This window comes from Ovis canadensis, chromosome 20 (genome assembly GCF_042477335.2).
Source record: "Ovis canadensis isolate MfBH-ARS-UI-01 breed Bighorn chromosome 20, ARS-UI_OviCan_v2, whole genome shotgun sequence".
Classification (NCBI taxonomy): Eukaryota; Metazoa; Chordata; class Mammalia; order Artiodactyla; family Bovidae; genus Ovis; species Ovis canadensis.
Window position 1 is genome coordinate 27,855,255 of NC_091264.1, and position 23,613 is coordinate 27,878,867.

Below are 23,613 nucleotides of genomic sequence, written 5' to 3' on the forward strand. Positions count from 1 at the left end.
TTCTCTATCGTTGATTTCACTGGAGTGAAATGTTCGATTAAAAAAATTACATATATAATTATGACTGATTTGCATCGTAGTATGGCAGAAAGCAACACAGCATTGTAAAGCAATTATCCTTCAACTAAAAAATGAAATAAAATTTAAAAAATTACAATAGGATTTATCTGGAGGTTCAGTGGTTAAGACTCCCTGTTTCTACTGCTGGAGGTAACAGTTTGATCCCTGGTCAGGAAACTGAGATCCTGCATGCTGCTGGGCATAGCCAAATAAACAAAAATTAAAAAGATTACAACAATTTATTGTATTTTTTGTTTTTATTTCAGGGTAATATACATTAAAAAAAATGTTCACAAATCATGAGTGTCAAAAAGTTAGTACACCTATGTAGTTAGTTCACAGATAAAGAAATAAAACATCATCACTAGCACCCAGAAGGGGTGCAGTCCAGAAGTACACCTTTGGTCTTGTCCCAGTCACTACCCTCCTAAGGGGAACAATATTCTAACTTCTAAGCCCATTGATTTATTTTGCCTATTTTTTAGCTTATGTCAGTCAAAATGTATGGGGTTTCCTTTTTTAGTGTCCAGTGTTTGTTGCTTGCACGGTGTTTGTGAGATTCATCCGTGATGCTACATGCAGCAGCAATTTATCCATTTTTATTGCTGTGGAGCCTTCCATTCTATCACATATTGCCACAGTTGCTTATCCATCATATTGTTGATAAACATTTGCGGGGTTTTTGATTTGCAAACACAGCTGTTATGAATATTCTTGCACATGTCTGAGTATACTCCTCGAGATAGAAGTGGTGGGTATAACAATGCAGGGGGAGTGAGGAGAAGAGGCCAGGCAGCGGAGGAAATCTGGAGTGGTTTCCAGAAACCCCAGGAGCCAGAGAATTAGCCTAAAAACGAGATTAAAGCATGAAGAGTGGTGTCAAACCTTTGGGTGGATCAGATGGGGCCAGAAGCCACCATTAAGGAAGTGAAAGAAGCAAATATAAACAAATTTTAAAACTCCTCGAGAGGCTTAGATATGAAAGAAAGCAGCGAGAAGAGTCTGGACCTAGAAAGGGTGTGCTGTGACCATGTCTATATATTGTAAAAGCAATGCCTAACAGTCTGCTTAATTTTTAAAAATGAGCAAAATGGCTTTGTGACTTCATTGAGTGGTCAGTGAGAGGGTTACTCTATCAACACCGGGCAGTTCTGAGTAAGGATGTGGACTAGGTCGCTCTCACAGGTGCAGCTACTTCTCAGAAAACCAACTTACCTGTTTCCCTTTTTAATGAGTTCTCCCCCTTAGGAATTATTTTGAGGGGATAGATCGTTTCTTTTTGATAGTATTCCTTTTGCTGAGATCTATAAGACTTTTAACTATAGTGCCACCCAGAAGGGCTTCACTTCCTCTCCTAATTTAAAAATAAGCTATGACATCTCTTATATGCAGAATCTAAAAAGAAATGATACAGATGAACTTATTTACAAAACTAAAACAGACTCACAGACTTAGAGAATGAACTTACGGTTGCCAGGGGAAGAATAGGAGGAATGGTTAGTTAGGGAGTTTGGGATATAGAATTATGTACGCATTGCTGTATTTAAAATGGATAACCAACAAGGACCTACTGTATAGCATAGGGAACTCTGCTCAATGTTATGTGGCAGCCTGGGAGAGAGGGGAGTTTAGGGGAGAATGGATACATGTTTATGTATGGCTGAGTCCCTTTGCTGTCCACCGGAAATTGTCGCAGCATTGTTAATTGGCTATACTCCAGTATAAAATAAAAAGGTTAAAAAAATAAAAGTAAGCTATTTATACATTTAAGTGTAGTTAAGCTTACTCCTTGGAAGAAAGGTTATGACCAACCTCAGTTCATTTCAGTTCAGTTGTTCAGTCATGTCCGACTCTTTGCGACCCCATGAATCACAGCATGCCAGGCCTCCCTGTCCATCACCAACTCCAGGAGTTCACTCAAACTCACATCCATCGAGTCGGTGATGCCATCCAGCTATCTTATCCTCTGTCATCCCCTTCTCCTCCTGCCCCCAATCCCTCCCAGCATCAGGGTCTTTTCTGATGAGTCAACTCTTCGCATGAGGTGGTCAAAGTAGTGGAGTTTCAGCTTTAGCATCATTCCTTCCAAAGAACACCCAGGGCCGATCTCCTTCAGAATGGACTGGTTGGATCTCCTTGCAGTCCAAGGGACTCTCAAGAGTCTTCTCCAACACCACAGTTCAAAAGCATCAATTCTTTGGCACTCAGCTTTCTTCACAGTCCAACTCTCACATCCATACATGACCACTGGAAAAACCATAACCTTGACTAGATGGACCTTTGTTGGCAAAGTAATGTCTCTGCTTTTAAATATGCTATCTAGGTTGGTCATAACTTTTCTTCCAAGGAGTAAGTGTCTTTTAATTTCATGGCTGCAATCACCATCTGCAGTGATTTTGGAGCCCCTCAAAATAAAGTCTGACACTGTTTCCACTGTTTCCCCATCTGTTTCCCATGAAGTGATGGAACCAGATGCCATGATCTTCGTTTTCTGACTGTTGAGCTTTAAGCCAACTTTTTCACTCTCCTTTTTCACCAAGAGGCTTTTTAGTTCCTCTTCACTTTTTGCCATAAGGGTGGTGTCATCTGCATATCTGAGGTTATTGATATTTCTCCCGGCAATCTTGATTCCAGCTTGTGCTTCTTCAAGCCCAGAGTTTCTCATGATGTACACTGCATATAAGTATGACCTACCTAGACAGCATATTAAGAAGCAGAGACATTACTTTGCCAACAAAGGTCCATCTAGTCAAGGCTATGATTTTTACAGTAGTCATGTATAGATGTGAGAGTTGGACTGTAAAGAAAGCTGAGTGCTGAAGAATTGATGCTTTTGAACTGTGGTGTTGGAGAAGACTCTTGAGAGTCCCTTGGACTGCAAGGAGATCCAACCGGTCCATCCTAAGGGAAATCAGTCCTGACTATTTATTGGAAGGACTGATGTTGAAGCTGAAACTCTGGTACTTTGGTCATCTGATGCAAAGAGCTGACTCATTTGAGAAGACTCTGATGCTGGGAAAGATTGAAGGCAGGAGGAGAAGGGGACGACAGAGGATGACATAGTTGGATGGCATCACCAACTCAGTGGACATGAGTTTGAGTAAACTCTGGGAGTTGGTGATGGACAGGGAGGCCTGGTGTGTTGCAGTCCATGGGGTCTCAAAGAGTTGGACATGACTGAGCGACTGAACTGAACTGAACTGAAGCTACATCATCTCGAATGCCCATAATAACCTTTACAAATTGGTAATTATCTTCATTTTGAAGATGAGGAAACAAACTGTAAAACATGAAGGGACTTTTATAAAACTGCAGGGCAGGGATTTGAACTCTGGTCTTCCTGGTTTTAATGCCAGTAGTCTTTCCATTAGACCCTATGGATTACACAGAACTCCCTATTACTTACATTATGAAACCTCCTTCAAATAAGGACTTCTTTATAATCCCTTTCATTGGCATCTACCCACGAGGATTTACATGCCACATTTAAGAAAATGTCTGCCTTGTTTTTACATATCATATCACTTCTGGTAGCACGTGCATTTAGTAGGAAACAGGGTAAACAAGAAAAACAGAGACCAAGCTTGTCTCTCTTCAGAATCTGTGACCACATAATTATAACATTTCTATTATTTATATCACATTGCATAATGCATCTCTGAATCTAGTTGCTTAATGAGATGTGCAAATTACCATTATATGTAATTTATCACTAACTTTACTTATAATTTATCTATACCTTCTTACCAATCTAAGCTCATCCAAATATCTGATTAGTTTTAAATATTACATATATATTCACTTGGGAAAACATCTGTTGGCTGAGCACTGTTGGACTGTAGGGAATAAAAGTTGTTTTCCTTGTTCCCAATTATTCTGTCTGAGTCACTTGTAGTAAATTCCTCACTAACTTCTCAAGCTAAATAAAACCTATTTATTTAGAGTGGTAATGTACAGCTGTTTAGCTCTGTGTTTTCTAGCAGGCACTATTAACTTAGAATCTATTGGAGCAGGTACAGATTATGCTCTAATTATCATGGATTATATTGTGTTTTGAGATAAATGATGACTATATTTTCATTTAAAGCTTTCTGCTCCTTCTCTTCTTAGGTCTTATAATGTGAGTAATCTCACAGATGATTTAAAAGCCTTGTACAAAGTTGCTGGTGCTGATGGCAAAGGCATCACTTTTATCTTTACTGACAACGAAATAAAAGATGAGGCATTTCTAGAATATCTCAACAACCTGCTATCTTCAGGGGAGGTATGTCTCCAAAGTAGAGAAAGAAGTCATATTTTTAAAGTGTAAATCTGAATAGAGAAAGCAGCAGTCTTTCAGAAGTGAGGTGTTTAGGGACTCCCTGGTGGCTCAGTGGCTAAGACTCTGAGCTCCCAACGCAGGGCGCCCAGGACCAATCCCTAGTCAGGGTAGTAGATATCACATGCTGCAACTAGAGTTTGCATGCTGCAGCAAAGATCCTGGACAGATGCAACTAAGACCTGGCACAGCCAAATAAATAAATAATAATTATTTAAAAAAGAAATGAAGCCATTTGGTACCCATTTTTCATTTTAGAACATGAGGTTCAATCCATTTTTTTGAAGTTTCTGTGAAATTAATGCTGCTTACCTGCAGATATTTTATATGTTTTCTTCCATTTTAAATATGGTTCCTTATTTGTCTCATAAATCTTTGGCTTGATCCTGTAATTTATTTTAGGAGAAGCAAAATTTATCTATCTATATCATTTATGTATCTAAATATCAGGAGTATAGAATGGTTGAAAAAGTTACCCTACCTGTAAGTAGATGTGTATGTCAACACTGAGCACCAAACAACTGATGCTTTTGAACTGTGATGTTGGAGAAGACTCTTGAGAGTCCCTTGGACTGCAAGGAAGATCCAACCAAGCCATCCTGCTGGAAACCAGTCCTGAATATTCATTGGAAGGACTGATGCTGAAGCTGCAACTCCAATACTTTGGCCATCTGATGCGAAGAACTGACTCATTGGAAAAGACCCTGATGCTGGGAAAGATTGAAGGCAGGAGGAGAAGGGGACTTCAGAGGAAGAGATGGTTGGGTAGCATCACCGACTCAATGGACATGAGTTTGAATAAACTCTGGGAGTTGGTGATGGAGAGGGAGGCCTGTCATGCTGCAGTCCCTGGGATTGCAAAGAGTTGGACATGGCTGAGCAATTGAACTGAACTGAATGTCACCACTGCTGACACCATTTTTATCATCACTTCTTTGACCACCAACATGCGTGGTGCTTTATTAGAAGGATGCACAGGACTCAGCATATGTTGAGCCTATGACTAAGATGTATTGCAGCAGCACAGTAAGGGTTTTCAGCTGGATCAGTAAAGAAAAAGACACATCCGGGGGAGTCGGGAAATCCATATACATGCTTCCTATTAATATGTTCTCACTACAGGGTCCATACAGAATGTGTTTTTGGTGTGAAATGAAAGTGAAGAAACGTGAAGTCAAGTGCAGAAACGTGCTCTTTCTGTTCCAGGAAGCTCATCTGAGACTCAGAATTCAAGATTCTCTTAGGGGCTGGTCATGTAGTTGTTCTCTGCCTAGCCACAATTGCCAAAATTCCAGACTCCCAGAAGGAAAGCAGATGTTCACCACATATCCCAATGTTTTTGTAAATAGTCTAGGTACAGTGGAACAGCCTTATCGATTAGTCATGGCGGATTCCTTCCAAAAGCCTGTTTCTCGGATGCCAGGCAAAGGCCAGCCCTGCAAGCGCACCTTGCGTGTGAAGTCTTCCCTTCACAGTATGGATGCTTACTTTCGCATGCTCTAGTTAACTATTCTGGAACCATAGTTGAGACTGACTGTGAATCAGAACGGAAGGCATCGCTGGACATTTAAAGTGGTGACTGGAATGGTAAACAAGATGGCTTTTTGGTAATAGCTATTTGAGCAAAAGGAAACTTAATTTGCTCCTGATTAAGCTGCTAAATAAAAAGTTGCACTCTTGTAATTTCTGGCAAACTAGGGATTTGACTGTAGAGACGCAGGAAAAAATATGAAAAGAAATGACATGTGGTGGTGGGGGTGGGGGGAATGGGGAAGGACCAGACTTTGGCAGTGCGTTGGCGTGGGGAACTCTCAAAATACTGAACCCTTTCTTGCCTGTTCCTCAAAGATCTCCAATTTGTTTGCACGGGACGAGATGGATGAAATCACCCAAGGGCTGATATCGGTCATGAAAAGGGAGCTCCCTCGCCATCCTCCCACCTTCGATAATCTGTATGAGTACTTCATTTCAAGATCAAGGAAGAACTTGCACGTTGTTCTCTGCTTTTCTCCAGTGAGTTTTTACTTTAGTTATTTCCATGTAGGAGGAATTACTTCCTTGAATGTACTTAGTTCACCTTCTCTGATGAGATGATTTGCTCAGAAATGAACACTTGTTACTTCTTTACTACCACCAATCTCCACTGGCCAAAATCATACTAAAGAGTGAAAATTGAGTATACTTGTTAGCAATTATTGCATACCCTACAACTTTGATTGCCTAGAGACAGAAATTATTTGATTTTAAGGGATTTGGTGATGTAGTCTTGTCTAGCTTTAGCGCCAATATAGTCATACCATCTAGAATGTCCCTGATGTAGGTTTGAATGTCTCTCACTCACTGTGCTATCCAGTATTCTAACCATTAGCCATGTGTGGTCATTTGATTTTTGATCAGTTAAAATTAAGTAAAAATGAAAATCCAATTTCTCAGTCCCACTAGCTTCATTTCAAATACTCAGTAGCTGCACGTGGCTAGAGATTACTATGGAAAGCACACATACAGATCCTCTCCATCATCATAGAAAATTCTATTAGGCAGTTCCGCTCTTGGGGGTGGGGGAGGTGGCACACTAACTTATAGGGCATCTTGCTTAATTTTTAGGTAGTCTAACAGCCAGAAAGATCTTCTTTACAAACAGTGGAATTTTGTCTCTGACTTTTCACCTGTGATTTCGTTTGTCCTGTAAAGTGAATCCAATCCCTCTCCTGCATTCAGCTCTCCAGATATTTGGGGAAAGTTTCTGCAGACTCCCTACGTCGTTTCTTTTTTAGACCAAACACCTCCCATTCCTCTGCAGATCTCACTTGCCCTGGTTCCAGGCCTTTCACTGTCCTGGTTGTCTCTCTCTAGAAATGTGGTTTGTCAGTTTCCTTTTTTTTTTTCCATCCATTTTTCCTTTCTTGGAACAGATCTTTAATGTCAGATTGTTTAAAATTTTCTTTAAATTTTAAGTATCAAATTTAGCTTTTTTTTTTTTTTGCTTAAGAATCACTCTTGAGCCCCCACCCACCTCCTGTCCCACCCATCTAGGCCATCACAGAGTGCCAGGCTGGGCTCCCTGTGTTGTGCAGCAGCTTCCCGCTGGTGATCTCTCTTTTACATGATAGTGTATATATATCACTGCTACTGTCTCGATTCCTCCGACTCTCCCTTCTCTCGCTGTGTCCACAAGTCCGTTCTTTTTGTCTGCATCTCTATTTCTCCCTTGTAAATAGGCTCATCGGTACTGTTTTTCTAGGTTCTTATATATGTGTTAGTATACAATATTTGTTTTTGCTTTCTGACTTACTTCACTCTGTATAACAGGCTATAGATTCATCTACTTCACTACAACTGACTCAAATTCATTCCTTTTTATAGCTGAGTAATATTCCATTGTGTATTTGTAGCACATGGGCAAAGAAGATGTCAGTGTCTTCTTACATGGTAGCTTCTAGAATTGAGCAGATCGAGTCTTAGGAAAGGAAAGAGTGTGGAACTATTACCTCCTTGCACCTGGACACTTAATTTACATATTCATGCAGTTAAGAAGATTTCTAAAAGAATTTGTTGTATCAGGCTGTTGGCTCAGAATATAAAAAGGTCTCTCTGCCTGACTTATAATCCCTCTGCCTGACTTATAATCCCTCTGTGTTTTTTTAATATATAATTTTTTTTAAATTTATAATACTTTTTGACATTTCTGTCGCTAGGTTGGTGAGAAGTTCCGTGCCCGCTCTTTGAAATTTCCTGGCTTGATATCGGGCTGCACCATGGACTGGTTCAGCCGCTGGCCTAGGGAGGCGCTGGTTGCTGTGGCCTCCTATTTCGTTTCAGGCTATAGTATTGTCTGCTCTAGTGACACTAAAAGACAAGTCGTAGAAACAATGGGCCTCTTTCACGACATGGTTTCAGAGAGCTGCGAAAGTTATTTCCAGAGGTAAGTGATGATGCATAAGTGTAATAGCTACAGAAACACAAGGTTCACCCCAAAGAGGAATAAAATGGAACATCCAGTAAGACACTCGTCACAGTGATGGAGCTCGAAATCCCAGCTGCACTTAGATTTGTCCCTTGCTTTGATTTTCTAGTGATTATGTAATAAAATGATGACAAATAATTGAGATTTTAAAATTAACTAGTGTCCATACTTTTAACTATTCCTTTCCCTCCGGGCTTCAAAGTAACAGATACTTAATGATTATTTAAATTCACTTGCTTAATTTATTTTTTGGAAATGACTTAAAATAATTCATTAGAAACTGTTTAAAATTTGTTTCTTATTCAAGTTCATTATTTATTTGGTTAAAGAAGTCCACAGTTCTAAAGTTTCATTATTGCCTTATGCTAAGGGATCATGTATATGCATCACTTAATCTTGTCTGTGTTTTCTTGACAAATAATTATGAAACTAAAGTTTAATTGACAGTAGAAGAGTCCAGTCCCTAAAAGCAGAAATGGTGTTCATGATGTGAAAGCTGGTGTTGACAGTTCAAGAATATAGCAGTCTTTTCCAAAGTGTGATAGTCACTGGTATGATTGCTATAAATAAAGGTGGGCCAACATGGTTTCTATAACAGAGCACTTCTTCCTTAGGGTTCATGGATGAGCTTCAGGGCGTGCAGTACCTCCCAGAAAGACTGGGCCTATTTTTCTGCACAGAGAGTCTTCAGTTCAGTCGCTCAGTTCTGTCCAACTCTTTGCAACCCCATGGACACACACAAGGTCTCCCTGTCCATCACCAACTTCCGGAGCTTACTCAAACGCATGTCCATTGAGTCGATAATGCCATCCAACCATCTCATCCTCTGTTGTCACCTTCTCCTCCTGCCTTCAGTCTTTCCCAGCATCAGGGTCTTTTCTAAGGAATCAGTTCTTCGCATCAGGTGGCCAAAGTATTGGAGCTTCAACTTCAGCATCAGTCCTTCCAATGAGTACTCAGGACTGATTTCCTTTAAGATTGACTGGTTGGATCTCCTTGCAGTCCAAGGGACTCTCAAGAGTTTTCTTCAACACCACAGTTCAAAAGCATGAATTCTTCAGCCCTCAGCTTTCTTTATAGTCTGACTCTCACATCCATACATGACTACTGAAAAAACCATAGCTTTAAGTAGACGGACCTTTGTCATCAAAGTAATGTCTCTGCTTTTTAATATGCTGTCTAGGTTGGTCATAGCTTTTCTTCCAAGGAGCAAGCATCTTTTAATTTCATGGCTACAATCACCATCTGCAGTGATTTTGGAGCCCAAGAAAATAAAGTCTGTCACTGTTTCCATTGTTTCCCCATCTATTTGCCATGAAGTAATAGGACCAGATGGAGAGTCTGGGTAGCACTTAATTGATTTTCCAAGGGGTAGGGGATCCTATCTCACAAAAACTTGTTTATCCTGTGTCGTTTTCTTTACTTAAAACTGTACATGGACCATTCTCTTAAACAGTCATAGATAGTCTCCCAGATTCTCTTGGTAAATCTGCATATATTAATTCTCTTTGTTGGAAGATTTTCTTTCTGCTTAACTTGCACTCCACCTCTGCTGCTGTCAACTTGTGAAGAGAAGTTTTCACCTTTGTGCAGCTACAAAAACCCATGTCTTTATTTTTGAAAATTTGGTGTATTTTTCAAAGTTTTCATATCCTCTTATTGTAGAAGTTTATTCTGAATGCAATATATATGCATAATTTGGGACGTTCCTGGAAGTCCAGTGGTTAAGATTTTGCTTTCCAACGTAGGAGGTGCTGGTTTGATCTCTGATCAGGTAGCTAAGAAAGATCCTACATGCTTCGCAGCCAAAAACGGAAGCAGAGTTGTATCAAATTCAATAAAAGGCTTTAAAAACAGCCTGCATAAAAAAAATCTTTAAAAAATATTTATATAATGTTTTATTATAGTCACATATATGCCAGAGTCCTTAAAAATTCTTTTTAATGTTCAGAACTCTGAAAGTAAAAATTTAATATAAAATAAACTTAATGTAATATAAAAATATAAATTTATAGTATGTGAAGATCTCTTCTTTGGCTTGAGTTTCTCCTGTATAAAAAATTTTCCTTTTACTTGTTTCTATTGTTAAATATAATTACTATACTGAAACCATAGTGAGTTGGATGTTTGGATCAAATGTGCCTTGATTTCAACAATAATCCAGAAATTCAGGGGAGAGATTGGCTTTCACCTTTGTAAGCCCACTTATCTGGGTTTCTAGTGGGGAAGAGATGTGTAGCAAATACCTGGTGAATGAAAACAGATCTCAGCACAAATTCATTTCAACCACTTATCCCTAATATCTGTATAGAACATTAAAGTTTACAAAGTGTGTTTACATATGCTGTTTTATTTTTTGATCTTCACAAGATCCTAGGAGGTGTAGGACAGTGAGTCTCTTCTCAGTTTTCCAGAAGAGGAAACAGAAGCCCAGAATGTGGATAAGGGTCAGGTCAAAGAATCAGTTAGAGATATAGTATTCCTGCTGCCTCACCTGAAGGTCTTTTTTTCTGTTCTACTCTCAGATACCGCCGAAGAGCACACGTGACTCCCAAGTCTTACCTCTCATTTATAAATGGTTATAAAAACATTTACACTGAAAAGGTGAAATATATTAATGAACAAGCTGAACGTATGAATATTGGTAAGTGGAACAGAATCTGGTCTTTTAGGGCTTGTCTGAAAGAGATCCCAATATTTTGTTTGGTGGACATTGTTGTTTGAAAATGAAATACTTATTTTTCAAATTGAAATATTGATTTATAATCAATGTTGAAATATTGCTGGTAGTAGATTATTTTGAGGGATATCTTTATGGGTCTTTTGACCTGTCAAGAAAGTCTGGGCAGAATAAGTGTAAACAGAGGTGGCCTGTTTTTCTTGGGGAACCATTTCTTCCAGCTCTTTCAGCTTTGGGTCCATCCTGTTGGGTACTGAGTCACCGTGGTTGTTGAGCTGCTGCTTAACAGATGGGGAAAAGCCAGCTCTTGGGTACTGACCACAATTTCAATTTATGGTTTCTTTGCCGTTTCCCTCAATTTGGGTAAACTTTGCCGTGTTACTGCTTCTCAGATTTCTGACAAAGGAAAAGACAAAACAGAAACAAACGTGAACAAATGAAAACAGAAAGAGACTTTACGTGAGCAGTGGTTTTCTAAGTGTCCAGTGTATGTAGCGTAAGTAGGAAAACAGGTTTTATGTCCAGAAAGCATTTGGCCCAAATAATCCTGAAATGCCTTAGTGCTGTATTTTTACTTCTACGCAGAATGTGGTCACAAAGCATAAAGGTCTGTGAAGTTACAGTGATGGTGGGTGCCCTGTAAGAGAGACTTCCTTCTGCTGGCTTTCTCATGACTTTCCTACAGCTTTTGCATATGATGCTCTAGAATCAGTGATGTGCTGAAGCTGCCTGCACTGGCTCATGGGAACTGATTGTTAAATTAGGAATGTTATGATCTGGTTGATAACCACAGCCTTTATTAAAAGTTAATAAACTTACAATTAAATTAATTATGTTAATGAGGGCAAGCAATACTAAAAACTCGTTACTTCTTAGTTATTTTTACTTTATTTTATTATTAATGTTCTTGGGGAACATTATTGTTTCTATTCTATCTTTGTGGTAGAAATATTATATAATGGTGTGTTGCTGAGAACCTCTTGGTAGCTTGAAATCAGACAAGGCAGGATTATCTACACTGTGGAAACTGGAACCATCCAAATGAATGCCCTCACTCCAGACCCAGACTCTAAATGTTTACCAGCACACCTCTGTCTAGCGCCTAGTGAGATTTTCAGTTAACCAGTTATTTTTGTCTAGAGCACTGAGAGTCTCAGGAACAGTTGCAGAAGTTTTAGCAGTTATTTTCACTTTTATAGCAGAGAACCACAAAAATGTTAATATATTATGTCTCATTTGCCGTCTCAGCTGCAATGTGATTCAAAGGCAAAAAACGATAGTTACAAACTGTTTGCAAAGCCAAGGAGAGCATACATTTGTCAAATAAGTTTCCTGGCTAAATTCATTTTACTTGTTATAGCAATATGAGTTTCCCTTAAATGTAACTAGATGCTATTCTTCAATCAGACCTATTTTCTTCATTTCCTGCTGAACCGAAACTGTTAGAAATATGGTCAGTATTATTGCTTCTATAATATATGTATTTTAAGATATCTTATCCATAGCTATTTTGTGTTTGTTATAGTATACATTATGGTGGCTTAGGGCTTCCCAGGGGGCCCTAGTGGCATCCCAGGTGGTAAAGGACCTGCTTGCCAGTGCAAGAGACATAAGAGATATGGGTTCGATCCCTTGGTCAGGAAGATCCCCTGGAGGAAGGCACACCAACCCACTCCAGTATTCTTGCCTGGAAAATCCCATGAACAGAGAAACCTGGTGGGCTACAGTCCATGGGGTTGCAAAGAGTTGCACATGACTGAAGAGACAGCATGCACCCAGCCCATGGTTCTTTATAAGTAGTAAATATTGAATAAGTTTTTGATGAGGGGATAATCATATATTTAGTGAAAGTGTCTATGTGTGTGTTTGTAAAGGTCTTGATAAGCTGATGGAGGCAAGTGAATCTGTTGCAAAACTCTCTCAGGATCTTGCAGTAAAGGAGAAGGAGTTGGCAGTGGCTTCCGTAAAAGCAGATGAAGTGAGTTGGCATTTACACTGTGAAGGATATCTTCCCACATTTTAAAAAAAAGCATTGTTTAAAAATGTTATTAAAAAGTAAACAGAATATAAACCTACAGGTTATTTCCAGTAAGATACAGCCCACATGGGGTTGCAAAAGAGTCGGATACGACTTAGCAACTAAACAACAATAGCAACATTTACAAAGACCATTAGATATTTTTGTTTAATTTATACCAAAACATACCTAAACTATTATATCCTCTACTTGGTCTAAGACTGTTTTTCTTTTCCTTCTCTGGTTCTCTCTCATTTTCTGTCATCTGTATAGGAAATTTCTGCTTGACAATAAATTATATTAAATCTTCTCTTTAAGGTCTCTGCAGACTCTAGGTTTCTGGGGGTAGCCCAAGTTTGATCTGAAGTTGGTTTTAAGGAAGGAAAAGAATAAAAAGAAGAGTCGATTGAGTCTTTTTTAAAGATGCTCCTCCCAAGGTGATAGGGATATATATGTGTTACTTCTCTACCTACTGCTTCTCCCCCAGTCTCAGGCTGCTTTCACCTTCCACTCGCAGTCACTTAAGAATAGATGCTTAAGTCTCGACCTTTAGCCAGTTATTGAAATATTAGAGCCTGGGAGAGGCACTTAGCATATGACATAAGGTAGACCCTTAGCATCCAGATATATGGTAGGCAGTCAACAAACATTAGCTATTTTTTTTGTTATTACATGAGGCTTCATATGGTTTCTGACCTTATTCCGTGGCACTGACTTTGAATAGTTTTAATTTTCTAGAAATAACACAGAGTATAAATATCATTTTTCTGAAAGTTTAAAATATTTATTAATATAGTTCATGACCGAGAGAAGCTTAGGAAACAAAGACGACAGAACTGCTCAGAGGAGTTACTTTAATACATCCTAAAATATAGACAATTTAATGGGGGATGAATTTTCTCTCATTTCTTGTTTTATATCATATACTCAAATCTGTAAATTATGCTGAAAAGGTTTCTATTGATCCTCACGTTTCCTTTCTTTAACAGGTATTAGCAGAAGTCACAGTAAGTGCTCAGGCTTCAGCCAAAGTGAAAAATGAAGTGCAAGAAGTAAAAGACAAAGCCCAAAAAATAGTGGATGAAATCGATAGTGAAAAAGTAATAGCTGAGACCAAGCTCGAGGCAGCTAGACCTGCACTGGAAGAAGCAGAAGCAGCCCTGAATGTGAGCAGTGCATTGTTTTCCCTCCCAACACAAGTCCTAGCTGGCACCATGTTTCATTACATAAAATTTAGTCATGGGATTCTTGTAATCAGAAAACTGAATTGAATTCTTTATTTTCTTTCTTAATGTGATTGTAATCTCTGAGTCTTGAAGCAAATATATCTGCTGATTACATTTCCTAAGTTTATTTTTTTAAGTCTTTACTTCCCATAACTTTTTTTTTGCATTTCTTTTCCATGGGGATCATCTTGATCCCTGTCTCATGTACAATGACACAAACCTCCGTCCATAGTTCATCAGGCACTCTATCAGATCTAGTCCCTTAAATCTATTTCTCACTTCCACTGTATAATCATAAGAGATTTTATTTAGGTCATACCTGAATGGTGTAGTGGTTTTCCCCTACTTTCTTCAATCTAAATGTGAATTTGGCAATAAGGAGCTCATGATCTGAGCCACAGTCAGCTCCCGGTCTTGCTTTTGCTGACTGTATACAGCTTCTCCATCTTTGGCTGCAAAGAATATAATCAATCTGATTTCAGTGTTGACCATCTGGTGATGTCCATGTGTAGAGTCTTCTCTTGTGTTGTTGGAAGAGGGTGTTTGCTATGAACAGTGCGTTCTCTTGGCAAAACTGTATTAGCCTGTTATGCCCAGAGTCCAAGTCCCCAAAACTGAGAGAATAAGACATCCACAGCAATGCAAAAGCATAAAGGGGTTTTATTGCTAGCTCGAGCTAGGGCTCAGGTCTCATCCAGCGCAGTGGAATCCGACAAGAGCCCCAAGTTCTGAGTAACAACTGCGTTTATACAGGCAGTTCTTTGTCTCAGCAACAGTGTAGCTGGCGTGTGATGATCGGCTAAGCTGTACGCGCGTGAATTTTAAATCCCGCATCCCTATCCGGATTGGCTCAAGCATGGCATGAATGGGGACTCTCCTGATTGGCTCGGGGGTATAGTTCCCGGAATCATGACTCAGGTCTATGAGAATCCGAAACTTTTAGGCCTAGTGTAGCTTGCTGAGCCTGTCATGGCTCAGGTTAGGTCCTAACAAGCCTTTGCCCTGCTTCATTGTGCATTTCAAGGCCAAATTTGCCTGTTACTCCAGGTGTTTCTTGACTTCCTACTTTTGCATTCCAGTCCCCTATAATGAAAAGGACATCTTTTTTGGGTGTTAGTTCTAAAAGGTCTTGTAGGTCTTCACAGAACCGTTCAACTTCAGCTTCTTCAGCATTACTGGTTGGGGCATAGACTTGGATTACTGTGATATTGAATGGTTTGCCTTGGAAACAAACAGAGATCATTCTGTCATTTTTGAGATTGCATCCAAGTACTGCATTCTGGACTCTTTTGTTGACCATGATGGCTACTCCATTTCTTCTAAGGGATTCCTGCCTGCAGTAGTAGATATAATGGTCATCTGATTTAAATTCACCCATTCCAGTCCATTTTAGTTTGCTGATTCCTAGAATGTCAACGTTCACTCTTGCCATCTCCTGTTTGACCACTTCCAATTTTCCTTGGTTCATGGACCTAACATTCCAGGTTCCTATGCAATGTTGTTCTTTACAGCATCAGACCTTGCTTCTATCACCAGTCACATCCACAGCTGGGTATTGTTTTTGCTTTGGCTCCATCCCTTCATTCTTTCTGGAGTTATTTCTCCACTGATCTCCAGTAGCATATTGGGCACCTACCAACCTGGGGAGTTCCTCTTTCAGTATCCTATCATCTTGCATTTTCATACTGTTCATGGGGTGACGGGAGCCAGCGTGAGGAACCCCGCCCATGGCAAAGGTCATGAGGAAGGAAGCCTGACAAAACGCAAGGGCGTGATCAGGCTTCAGGGGGAACCCCTGAAATTTCCTGAGCATCCACCCCCAAAACCAGAGTCTGCCTGCCGTACTACATTATGCTTTTCATCCACTCTTCTAACATTAACAGGGGGCTATCCCCTCACCACCCTTTTCTGGGAAAGGTTAATTTAGAACTTTTATATAGTAAGTCTCCTGGACATAATACGAGTGTTTCAATCCAAGAACCCCTCTGATGGCTTTTTAGCCTGCCTGCAGGACTCTTACAGCTGCACATGTGATTGTTTGCAGCAGGCACAGGAAGCTTAAAACATCCTAGGAATGCAGGGGCTTCCGAGGAGTCAAGATCATTAGAATAAAACTGATTAAGCATCTCATTGTTGAGCCAATACTTGCTGCCAAATTTTCATATCTTTTGTTTGTTGATATAGTTGGTATATAGAAAAAACAGGTAGCAACATAGATCTTTGAGTTAAGTACCATCTTAGTTATAACCCACTGTGCCTTTGTTCTATAGAGATGTAACGTTAGTGCTTTAAGGGTGATGTAGATTAAAGAAAAACACTTCAGGGGAAACGAGATTAACATTCATTAAAGAAGAGAGCCAGAAAGTGTTAACAAGCCTCTTGGCCAGAAGATAATGTAAATCACCTGAGACCTTCTGTATACAAAAAGATATACAGAAAGGGTCAGGACTTCTGCCCCTGCATGACTCTGTATCTTCCATTATGTAAAACTTAGGGTATATAAACACCTTTTAAATAATAAAGTCGGAGAGGGGTTTTTGCACAAGCCTGGCCTCCCCCTTGTCGATTCTTTCTCTTGCTCCCTCTCCCTCCCTCTCCTTTTCAGGCTGATCCCTTGGAATGTGGAGGCTCACCGAGTCTACTTGCCCGGGGTTATGAGACCCACGCGAGAGGGAGCCCAAGGTGGGGCACCCTCCGCTATTCAAGCGGGCGCCTGTGGCCCAATGTAGACGGTGCAAGTTCCTTGTCTGGAACTTTATTGGTTTTCCATGTAAACCAAGTTAATCTGCCTCTTTTCTTCACTCATTTTTCTACTACACTATTTTTTCCTAATCTAATCTTACATTTCTAATTAAATAAATCTCTCCTCACTGACTCCGTCCACCTTTGAATTACCCTGGTTCCAACGGGGCTGGACCCCGGCAATGGGGTTCTCAAGGCAAGAATACTGAAGTGGTTTGCCATTCCCTTCTCCAGTGGACCACATTCTGTCAGACCTCTCCACCATGACCCACCCATCTTGGACCCACCCACAGGGCATGGCTTACAAATAGCTGTGAAAAGAAGAGAAGCGAAAAGCAAAGGAGAAAAGAAAAGATATAAGCATCTGAATGCAGAGTTCCAAAGAATAGCAAGAAGAGATAATAAAGCCTTTCTCAGCTATCAATGCAAAGAAATAGAGGAAAACAACAGAATGGAAAAGACTAGAGATTTCTTCAAGAAAATTAGAGATACCAAGGGAACATTTCATGCAAAGATTGGCTCGATAAAGGACAGAAATGGTATGGACCTAACAGAAGCAGAAGATATTAAGAAGAGATGGCAAGAATACACAGAAGAACTGTACAAAAAAGATCTTCACTACCAAGATAATCACGATGGTATGATCACTCACCTAGAGCCAGACATTCTGGAATGTGAAGTCAAGTGGGCCTTAGAAAGCACCACTATGAACAAAGATAGTGGAGGTGATGGAATTCCAGTTGAGCCATTTCAAATCCTGAAAGATGATGCTGTGAAAGTGCGGCACTCAATATGCCAGCAAATTTGGAAAACTCAGCAGTGGCCACAGGACTGGAAAACGTCAGTTTTCATTCCAGTCCCAAAGAAAGGCAATGCCAAAGAATGCTCAAACTACTGCACAATTGCACTCATCTCACATGCTAGTAAAGTAATGCTCAAAATTCTCCAAGCCAGGCTTCAGCAGTACATGAACTATGAACTTCCAGATGTTCAAGCTGGGTTTAGAAAAGGCAGAGGAACCAGAGATCAAATTGCCAACATCCACTGGATCATGGAAAAAGAAAGAGAGTTCCAGAAAAACATCTATTTCTGCTTTATTGACTATGCCAAAGCCTTTGTGTGGATCACAATACACTGTGGAAAATTCTGAAAGAGATGGGAATACCAGACCACCTGACCTGCCTCTTGAGAAACCTATATGCAGGTCAGGAAGCAACAGTTAGAACTGGATGTGGAACAACAGACTGGTTTCAAATAGGAAAAGGAGTATGACAAGGCTGTATATTGTCACCCTGCTTATTTAACTTCTATGCAGAGTACATCATGAGAAATGCTGGTCTGGAAGAAGCACAAGCTGGAATCAAGATTGCCAGGAGACATAACAATAACCTCAGATATGCAGATGACACCACCCTTATGGCAGAAAGTGAAGAGGAGCTAAAAAGCCTCTTGATGAGAGTGAAAGAAGAGAGTGAAAAAGTTGGCTTAACGCTCAACATTCAGAAAACGAAGATCATGGCATCCGGTCCCATCACTTCATGGGAAATAGATGGGGAAACAGTGGAAACAGTGTCAGGCTTTATTTTTTTGGGCTCCAAAATCACTGCAGATGGTGACTGCAGCCATGAAATTAAAAGATGCTTATTCCTTGGAAGAAAAGTTATGACCAACCTAGATAGCATATCCAAAAGCAGAGACATTACTTTGCCAACAAAGGTCCGTCTAGTCAAGGCTATGGTTTTTCCAGTGGTCATGTGTGGATGTGAGAGTTGGACTGTGAAGAAAGCTGAGTGCCAAAGAATTGATGCTTTTGAACTGTGGTGTTGGAGAAGACTCTTGAGAGTCCCTTGGACTGCAAGGAGATCCAGCCAGTCCATTCTAAAGGAGATCAGCCCTGGGTGTTCTTTGGAAGGAATGATGCTAAAACTGAAACTCAAATACTTTGGCCACCTCATGCGAAAAGTTGACTCATTGGAAAAGACTCTGATGCTGGGAGGGACTGGGGGCAGGAGGAAAAGGGGACAACCGAGGATGAGATGGCTGGATGGCATCACCGACTTGTTGGACATGAGTTTGAGTGTATTCCGGGAGTTGGTGATGGACAGGGAGGCCTGGCATGCTGCGATTCACGGGGTCGCAAAGAGTTGGACATGACTGAGTGACTGAAGTGAACTGAATTGAACTTGCCGTAACTTACTTTCATTCCACAAAGCATCTTTCCATGAGAACTGAGGAATAATGCTAGTGGTTATTGGCTTAAACTTTAACCTAAGGGATTCAGATTATACAGACAGCCTTCTCAGTTCCTTCAGCATCCTGACTAGGTTATGTCATGCACTCTTTAACATTTTTTAAAAATCCTCTTACGGTTCCCATTTCTCTAATTTAAAGTCCCAAGATAGGTACCCAGGACTATGAAGCAAGAAGGGACAGCTTCAGAGGCAAGCAGATCTCCATTTGCTTCTCATGCCCATATGATAGATAGTCTCAAGTAAAATTTACTTAACTCTCTTGGGTCTCTGTCAAGATTCTGATTCTTCCTTGATCTTTGAAAAATCAATGTACGCATTAAAAAGTAATGAATAGTTCACTGGGTACCTGGAAGGAACTCAATAAATATTCGTGCTACTGCTGTGATACCTGGCTCCTGTCTGCCCCTTCAATTTTATCTTATTTTGTCCCTACACACAACATGATCCAGCCATATGGAAACACCTAAGTGCTTCTGCAATAATTGTGGTCTGTTACTTTTAAATGGGTCTCTCTCTCTCTCTGCCAAGAACACTGACTTTTCCTAACTTTCACTAACTAGTAAGAGTCAGTCTGCAAGACCAAGCTCAGATTTCACCCCTTCCAGGAAGTCCTGAACCCCCTTTGTTTTCCTGTCACTCCTAGACTTCTGCCATGGCAGATAATCATAGTTTAGGGTAATTGTGTTTCTTTCTGTTTGAAAGATTCTGAGGACAGGCCTATTTTGGTTTTGCTCTTATTTTTTATGGGAGAATGCCTGTGATTGTTAAATGCATTAATAGATTTAGGATCATCATTTAATAAAATCGTGACAATGACCTGGACACACTTTCCACCCTCACTTCTTTTGTGGGTCCTATGATAACACATGAGAGTGATCACTGAGCCAAACAAGTCTTAGGAGTTTTTATGGATCATATGATGTCCCAGTCCTTCTGGACTCAAATGTCAGGAGATGTCCTATTTCTAACTCAGCTCACAGATAGAAGCTTTCAAAAATATTTGTATGAGTCATATGGTACAATAACTTTTCTTGTCTCCTTCGGATTCTCTCCTTTCCATGGACAGGGCAACCTTCAAAATGAAAACTGAAGGTGAGGTTTCTGATATTCAGGGCCTCGCCCCTCTTCTAATACTCATATGTAATATAGACTCTATGCTTTGAAGATGAAATTATCTAAATGATAAACATTAATGACAGTTGTTGCTAGTGGAGGTCTGGGGTGATGGCCAATGATTGGTAGTGATATTCTAAACCAATTCATTGAGAACTTTTGGGGGAAATGCAAACAAAGAAACAGAAACCCTAACTTAACCATGAAAGATCCATTATGTAAGAATCTTGGAATGCAGACCCTTGATGTAAATGTCAGGAATTGGGAAGAAAACATGTTTTAAAATTTTCCATTTTAATTTTTTAAAAGTATGAAAGTTCCATATGACTAGGAATACTACTCAACAAAAAATATTCTGATCCCTAACCCCGAATACAGACTATCAAGCCAAATGATATTGCCACAGTCAGGAAACTTGCAAAGCCCCCTCATCTTATTATGAGAATCATGGACTGTGTTCTGTTACTATTTCAAAAGAAAATTGACCCTGTCACTATGGATCCAGAAAAACCTTGCTGCAAGCCATCATGGGGCGAGTCATTAAAAGTAAGTAAAATCTATCTCTATAAGTCCTTTGAGGTGTACCAGGTGTCTGCATCCCAGGACACTCAATATAGACCAGAGACAATGGCAGACAAATAATTGATCATTGTATACCGAAGAATTTATCTTAAATTGCCTCTCTCAAAATGTAATGCCTCTTTAAAATGTAAGATTTTAAAGGTGAATGCCTGCTTTTTATAAAAATTTGTCTGGTACCCATACCTGGTATTAGCACAGTCTTTTTTTTTTAATGGGGAAATTTTATTGTAAATTATACCTAAATAAAGATGTTGAAAAAGAAGCCATGGTACAAAAGTAAATATACTCTTACCATTCAATTCAGCAATCATGCTCCTCAGTATTTACCCAAATGAGCTGAAAACTTATATCCACATGAAAGCCTGCTCACAGGGGTTTTTATAGCAGCTTTATTCATAATTTCCAAAACGTGGGTGCAACCAAGATGCCTTTCAGTATGTGAGTAGTTAGATAAACAGTGGTACATCTGGACCATAGAATATTATTGTCCCCCCCCCCACACACACACAAATAATATATGTATAAAATAGATAACTAGTGAGAACCTACTGTATGGCACAGGGAACTCTATTCAGTGATCTGTGATAACCTAAATGGGAAGAGATGCAAGGAAGAGGCGGGGGGGTATATGTGTATGTGTGGCTGATTCACTTTGCTTACAGCAGAAACTAACACAACATTGTAAAGCAACTATAGTCCAATTAAAAAAAAAACATAATATGCACTTAAATGCATATTACTCAGTGAAGGAAGTGTTGGCACAATCTTGAGGTCAACCCAACTCAGTCTATATAAAGGGGCTTGTGTGGTTGGTGGCATTTAGACGCCACTCACTAGATGGGAAACTTACGTTGTTTTTCTTCTTTGCTCTTCTCCATGGAAACAGGAAGACAGCTTGCAATTTACAGCTGTAGGTTGACTACTGCCATAGTCTTGATTTGTATGTTTAGAGCCAATCAATTATTACTTCTTTGAAAAAAAATTCAATTTAGAAGTACATACTAACTCAGAAGGAAAGTACGTATTTTCTTCCAGAGTTTACAGGCTGTAATACTTTTTCAGTTGATGAGTGCAACAGGATTCCTGTGGAGTCTTCAGCAGTTCCCCAAGGACACAATAAATGAAGAGACTGTTGAGTTACTACAGCCGTATTTTAACATGGATGATTACACTTTTGAAAGTGCCAAAAAAGTCTGTGGGAATGTGGCTGGTCTGCTGTCTTGGACACTTGCTATGGCAACATTTTATGGAGTCAACAGAGAAGTGTTGCCTCTGAAGGTAAAAATTTCCCTCCTTCTCCCAGTAAATCAGTGTTTAGTAAAATCAGTCATCAGTATCACTGCCGTTAAAAAACAAAGCATAATTTAGATGAACAAAGGTAGGTTTCTCCATTACCAGGCTTTTCTTTTTCTCTGTATGCCCTGTCACTGTTTCTCACTCTTTTTACAACTGTTGCATGCTTCTTGGCGTCACAGACAAGAAACCAAAACCAACTTGTTGACTTATACAAGGTATGAGTTTATTGGAAATAGTAGTTGGGGCTTCCCTGGTAGCTCAGCTGGTAAAGAATCCACCTGCAATTCAGGAGACCCCAGTTCGATTCCTGGGTCGGGAAGATCTGCTGAGAAGGGAAAGGCTACTCCAGTATTCTGGCCTAGAGAATTCCATGGACTACAGTCCATGGGGTTGCAGAGTCAGACATGACTGAGCTATCATGAAAGAAAATTGGCCATATCTTTAAGTTTGGTGATTAGGTTTGGAGATTGAATTTGATTACTATATTCCAAACAAAATTTATGAAAATTAAGATCAACACCTAGAAATGTTTTAAATTTCAAAGACAGGAAGAGAAGCTTATAGGTACCTAAGAAACAAAATGTAGAAGATGGCTTACAAAAGAAGAGAAATCAGGACGTCACAGTCATGCCACAACCCTAAATACTAGAAAATAACAGAAAAACATATGCAGAGGAAATTACTGGCCTCTAAGACTTTAGTGACTGACCAAACTGCCCTCAGTATGAGCAAGTGAGTGATAGTCGCTCAGTCGTGTCCGACTCTTTGTGACCCCGTGTACTGTAGCCCGCCAGGCTCCTCTGTCCATGGAATTCTCCAGGCAAGAGTACTGGAGTGGGTTGCCATTTCCTTATCCTCAATGTATGAGGGAACAAAAAAACATTCTTTTTTTTTTTTAATATGTGGACCATTTTTATAGTCTTTATTGAATTTGTTACAGAATTGCTTCTGTTTTGTGTCTTGGTTTTTCAGCCCCAAGGCATGTGGAATCCTTGCTCCCCGACCTGGGATCAAACCCACACCCCCTGCATTGGAAGTCAAAGTCTTAACTACTAGGCCACCAGGGAAGTCCCCAAAAGATATTCTTAGGGATGCAATTTAAGTACTAAGGAATAAACACATTCTATCTCACTCTCTCTCTTGCACACATACCATCTATACTAGGCCATATTGTCCTTTATGTCTGAGAGAACAAAAATACATTTTCAGGAGTTCAAAAGATTAACAAAATATACCACCCAGACACATAATATCCCCCACTTCCTGCTCCCAGCCCATCCCATAAAGCTAGAAAAGTTGGAAGTGGTTGTTCTGTGGAATTGAACGTGGTGAGCAAGTGGGCAGAGGGTTACTGTTTTCATAA

At 39.8% G+C, this 23,613-nt stretch overlaps 1 protein-coding gene across 1 annotated transcript in view; it reads left to right on the top strand.

Moving 5' to 3' along the window:
- Positions 1 to 23,613, top strand: part of DNAH8 (dynein axonemal heavy chain 8) — a 335,116-nt gene that overhangs the window by 198,828 nt on the left and 112,675 nt on the right. Inside the window, exons 63-70 of the mRNA XM_069564262.1 lie at positions 4,171 to 4,324; positions 6,227 to 6,391; positions 8,074 to 8,300; positions 10,868 to 10,986; positions 12,897 to 13,000; positions 14,029 to 14,205; positions 20,751 to 20,918; positions 22,017 to 22,232. Of these exons, the coding sequence (XP_069420363.1) occupies positions 4,171 to 4,324; positions 6,227 to 6,391; positions 8,074 to 8,300; positions 10,868 to 10,986; positions 12,897 to 13,000; positions 14,029 to 14,205; positions 20,751 to 20,918; positions 22,017 to 22,232 (1,330 nt within the window). The remainder of the gene's footprint in view (positions 1 to 4,170; positions 4,325 to 6,226; positions 6,392 to 8,073; positions 8,301 to 10,867; positions 10,987 to 12,896; positions 13,001 to 14,028; positions 14,206 to 20,750; positions 20,919 to 22,016; positions 22,233 to 23,613) is intronic.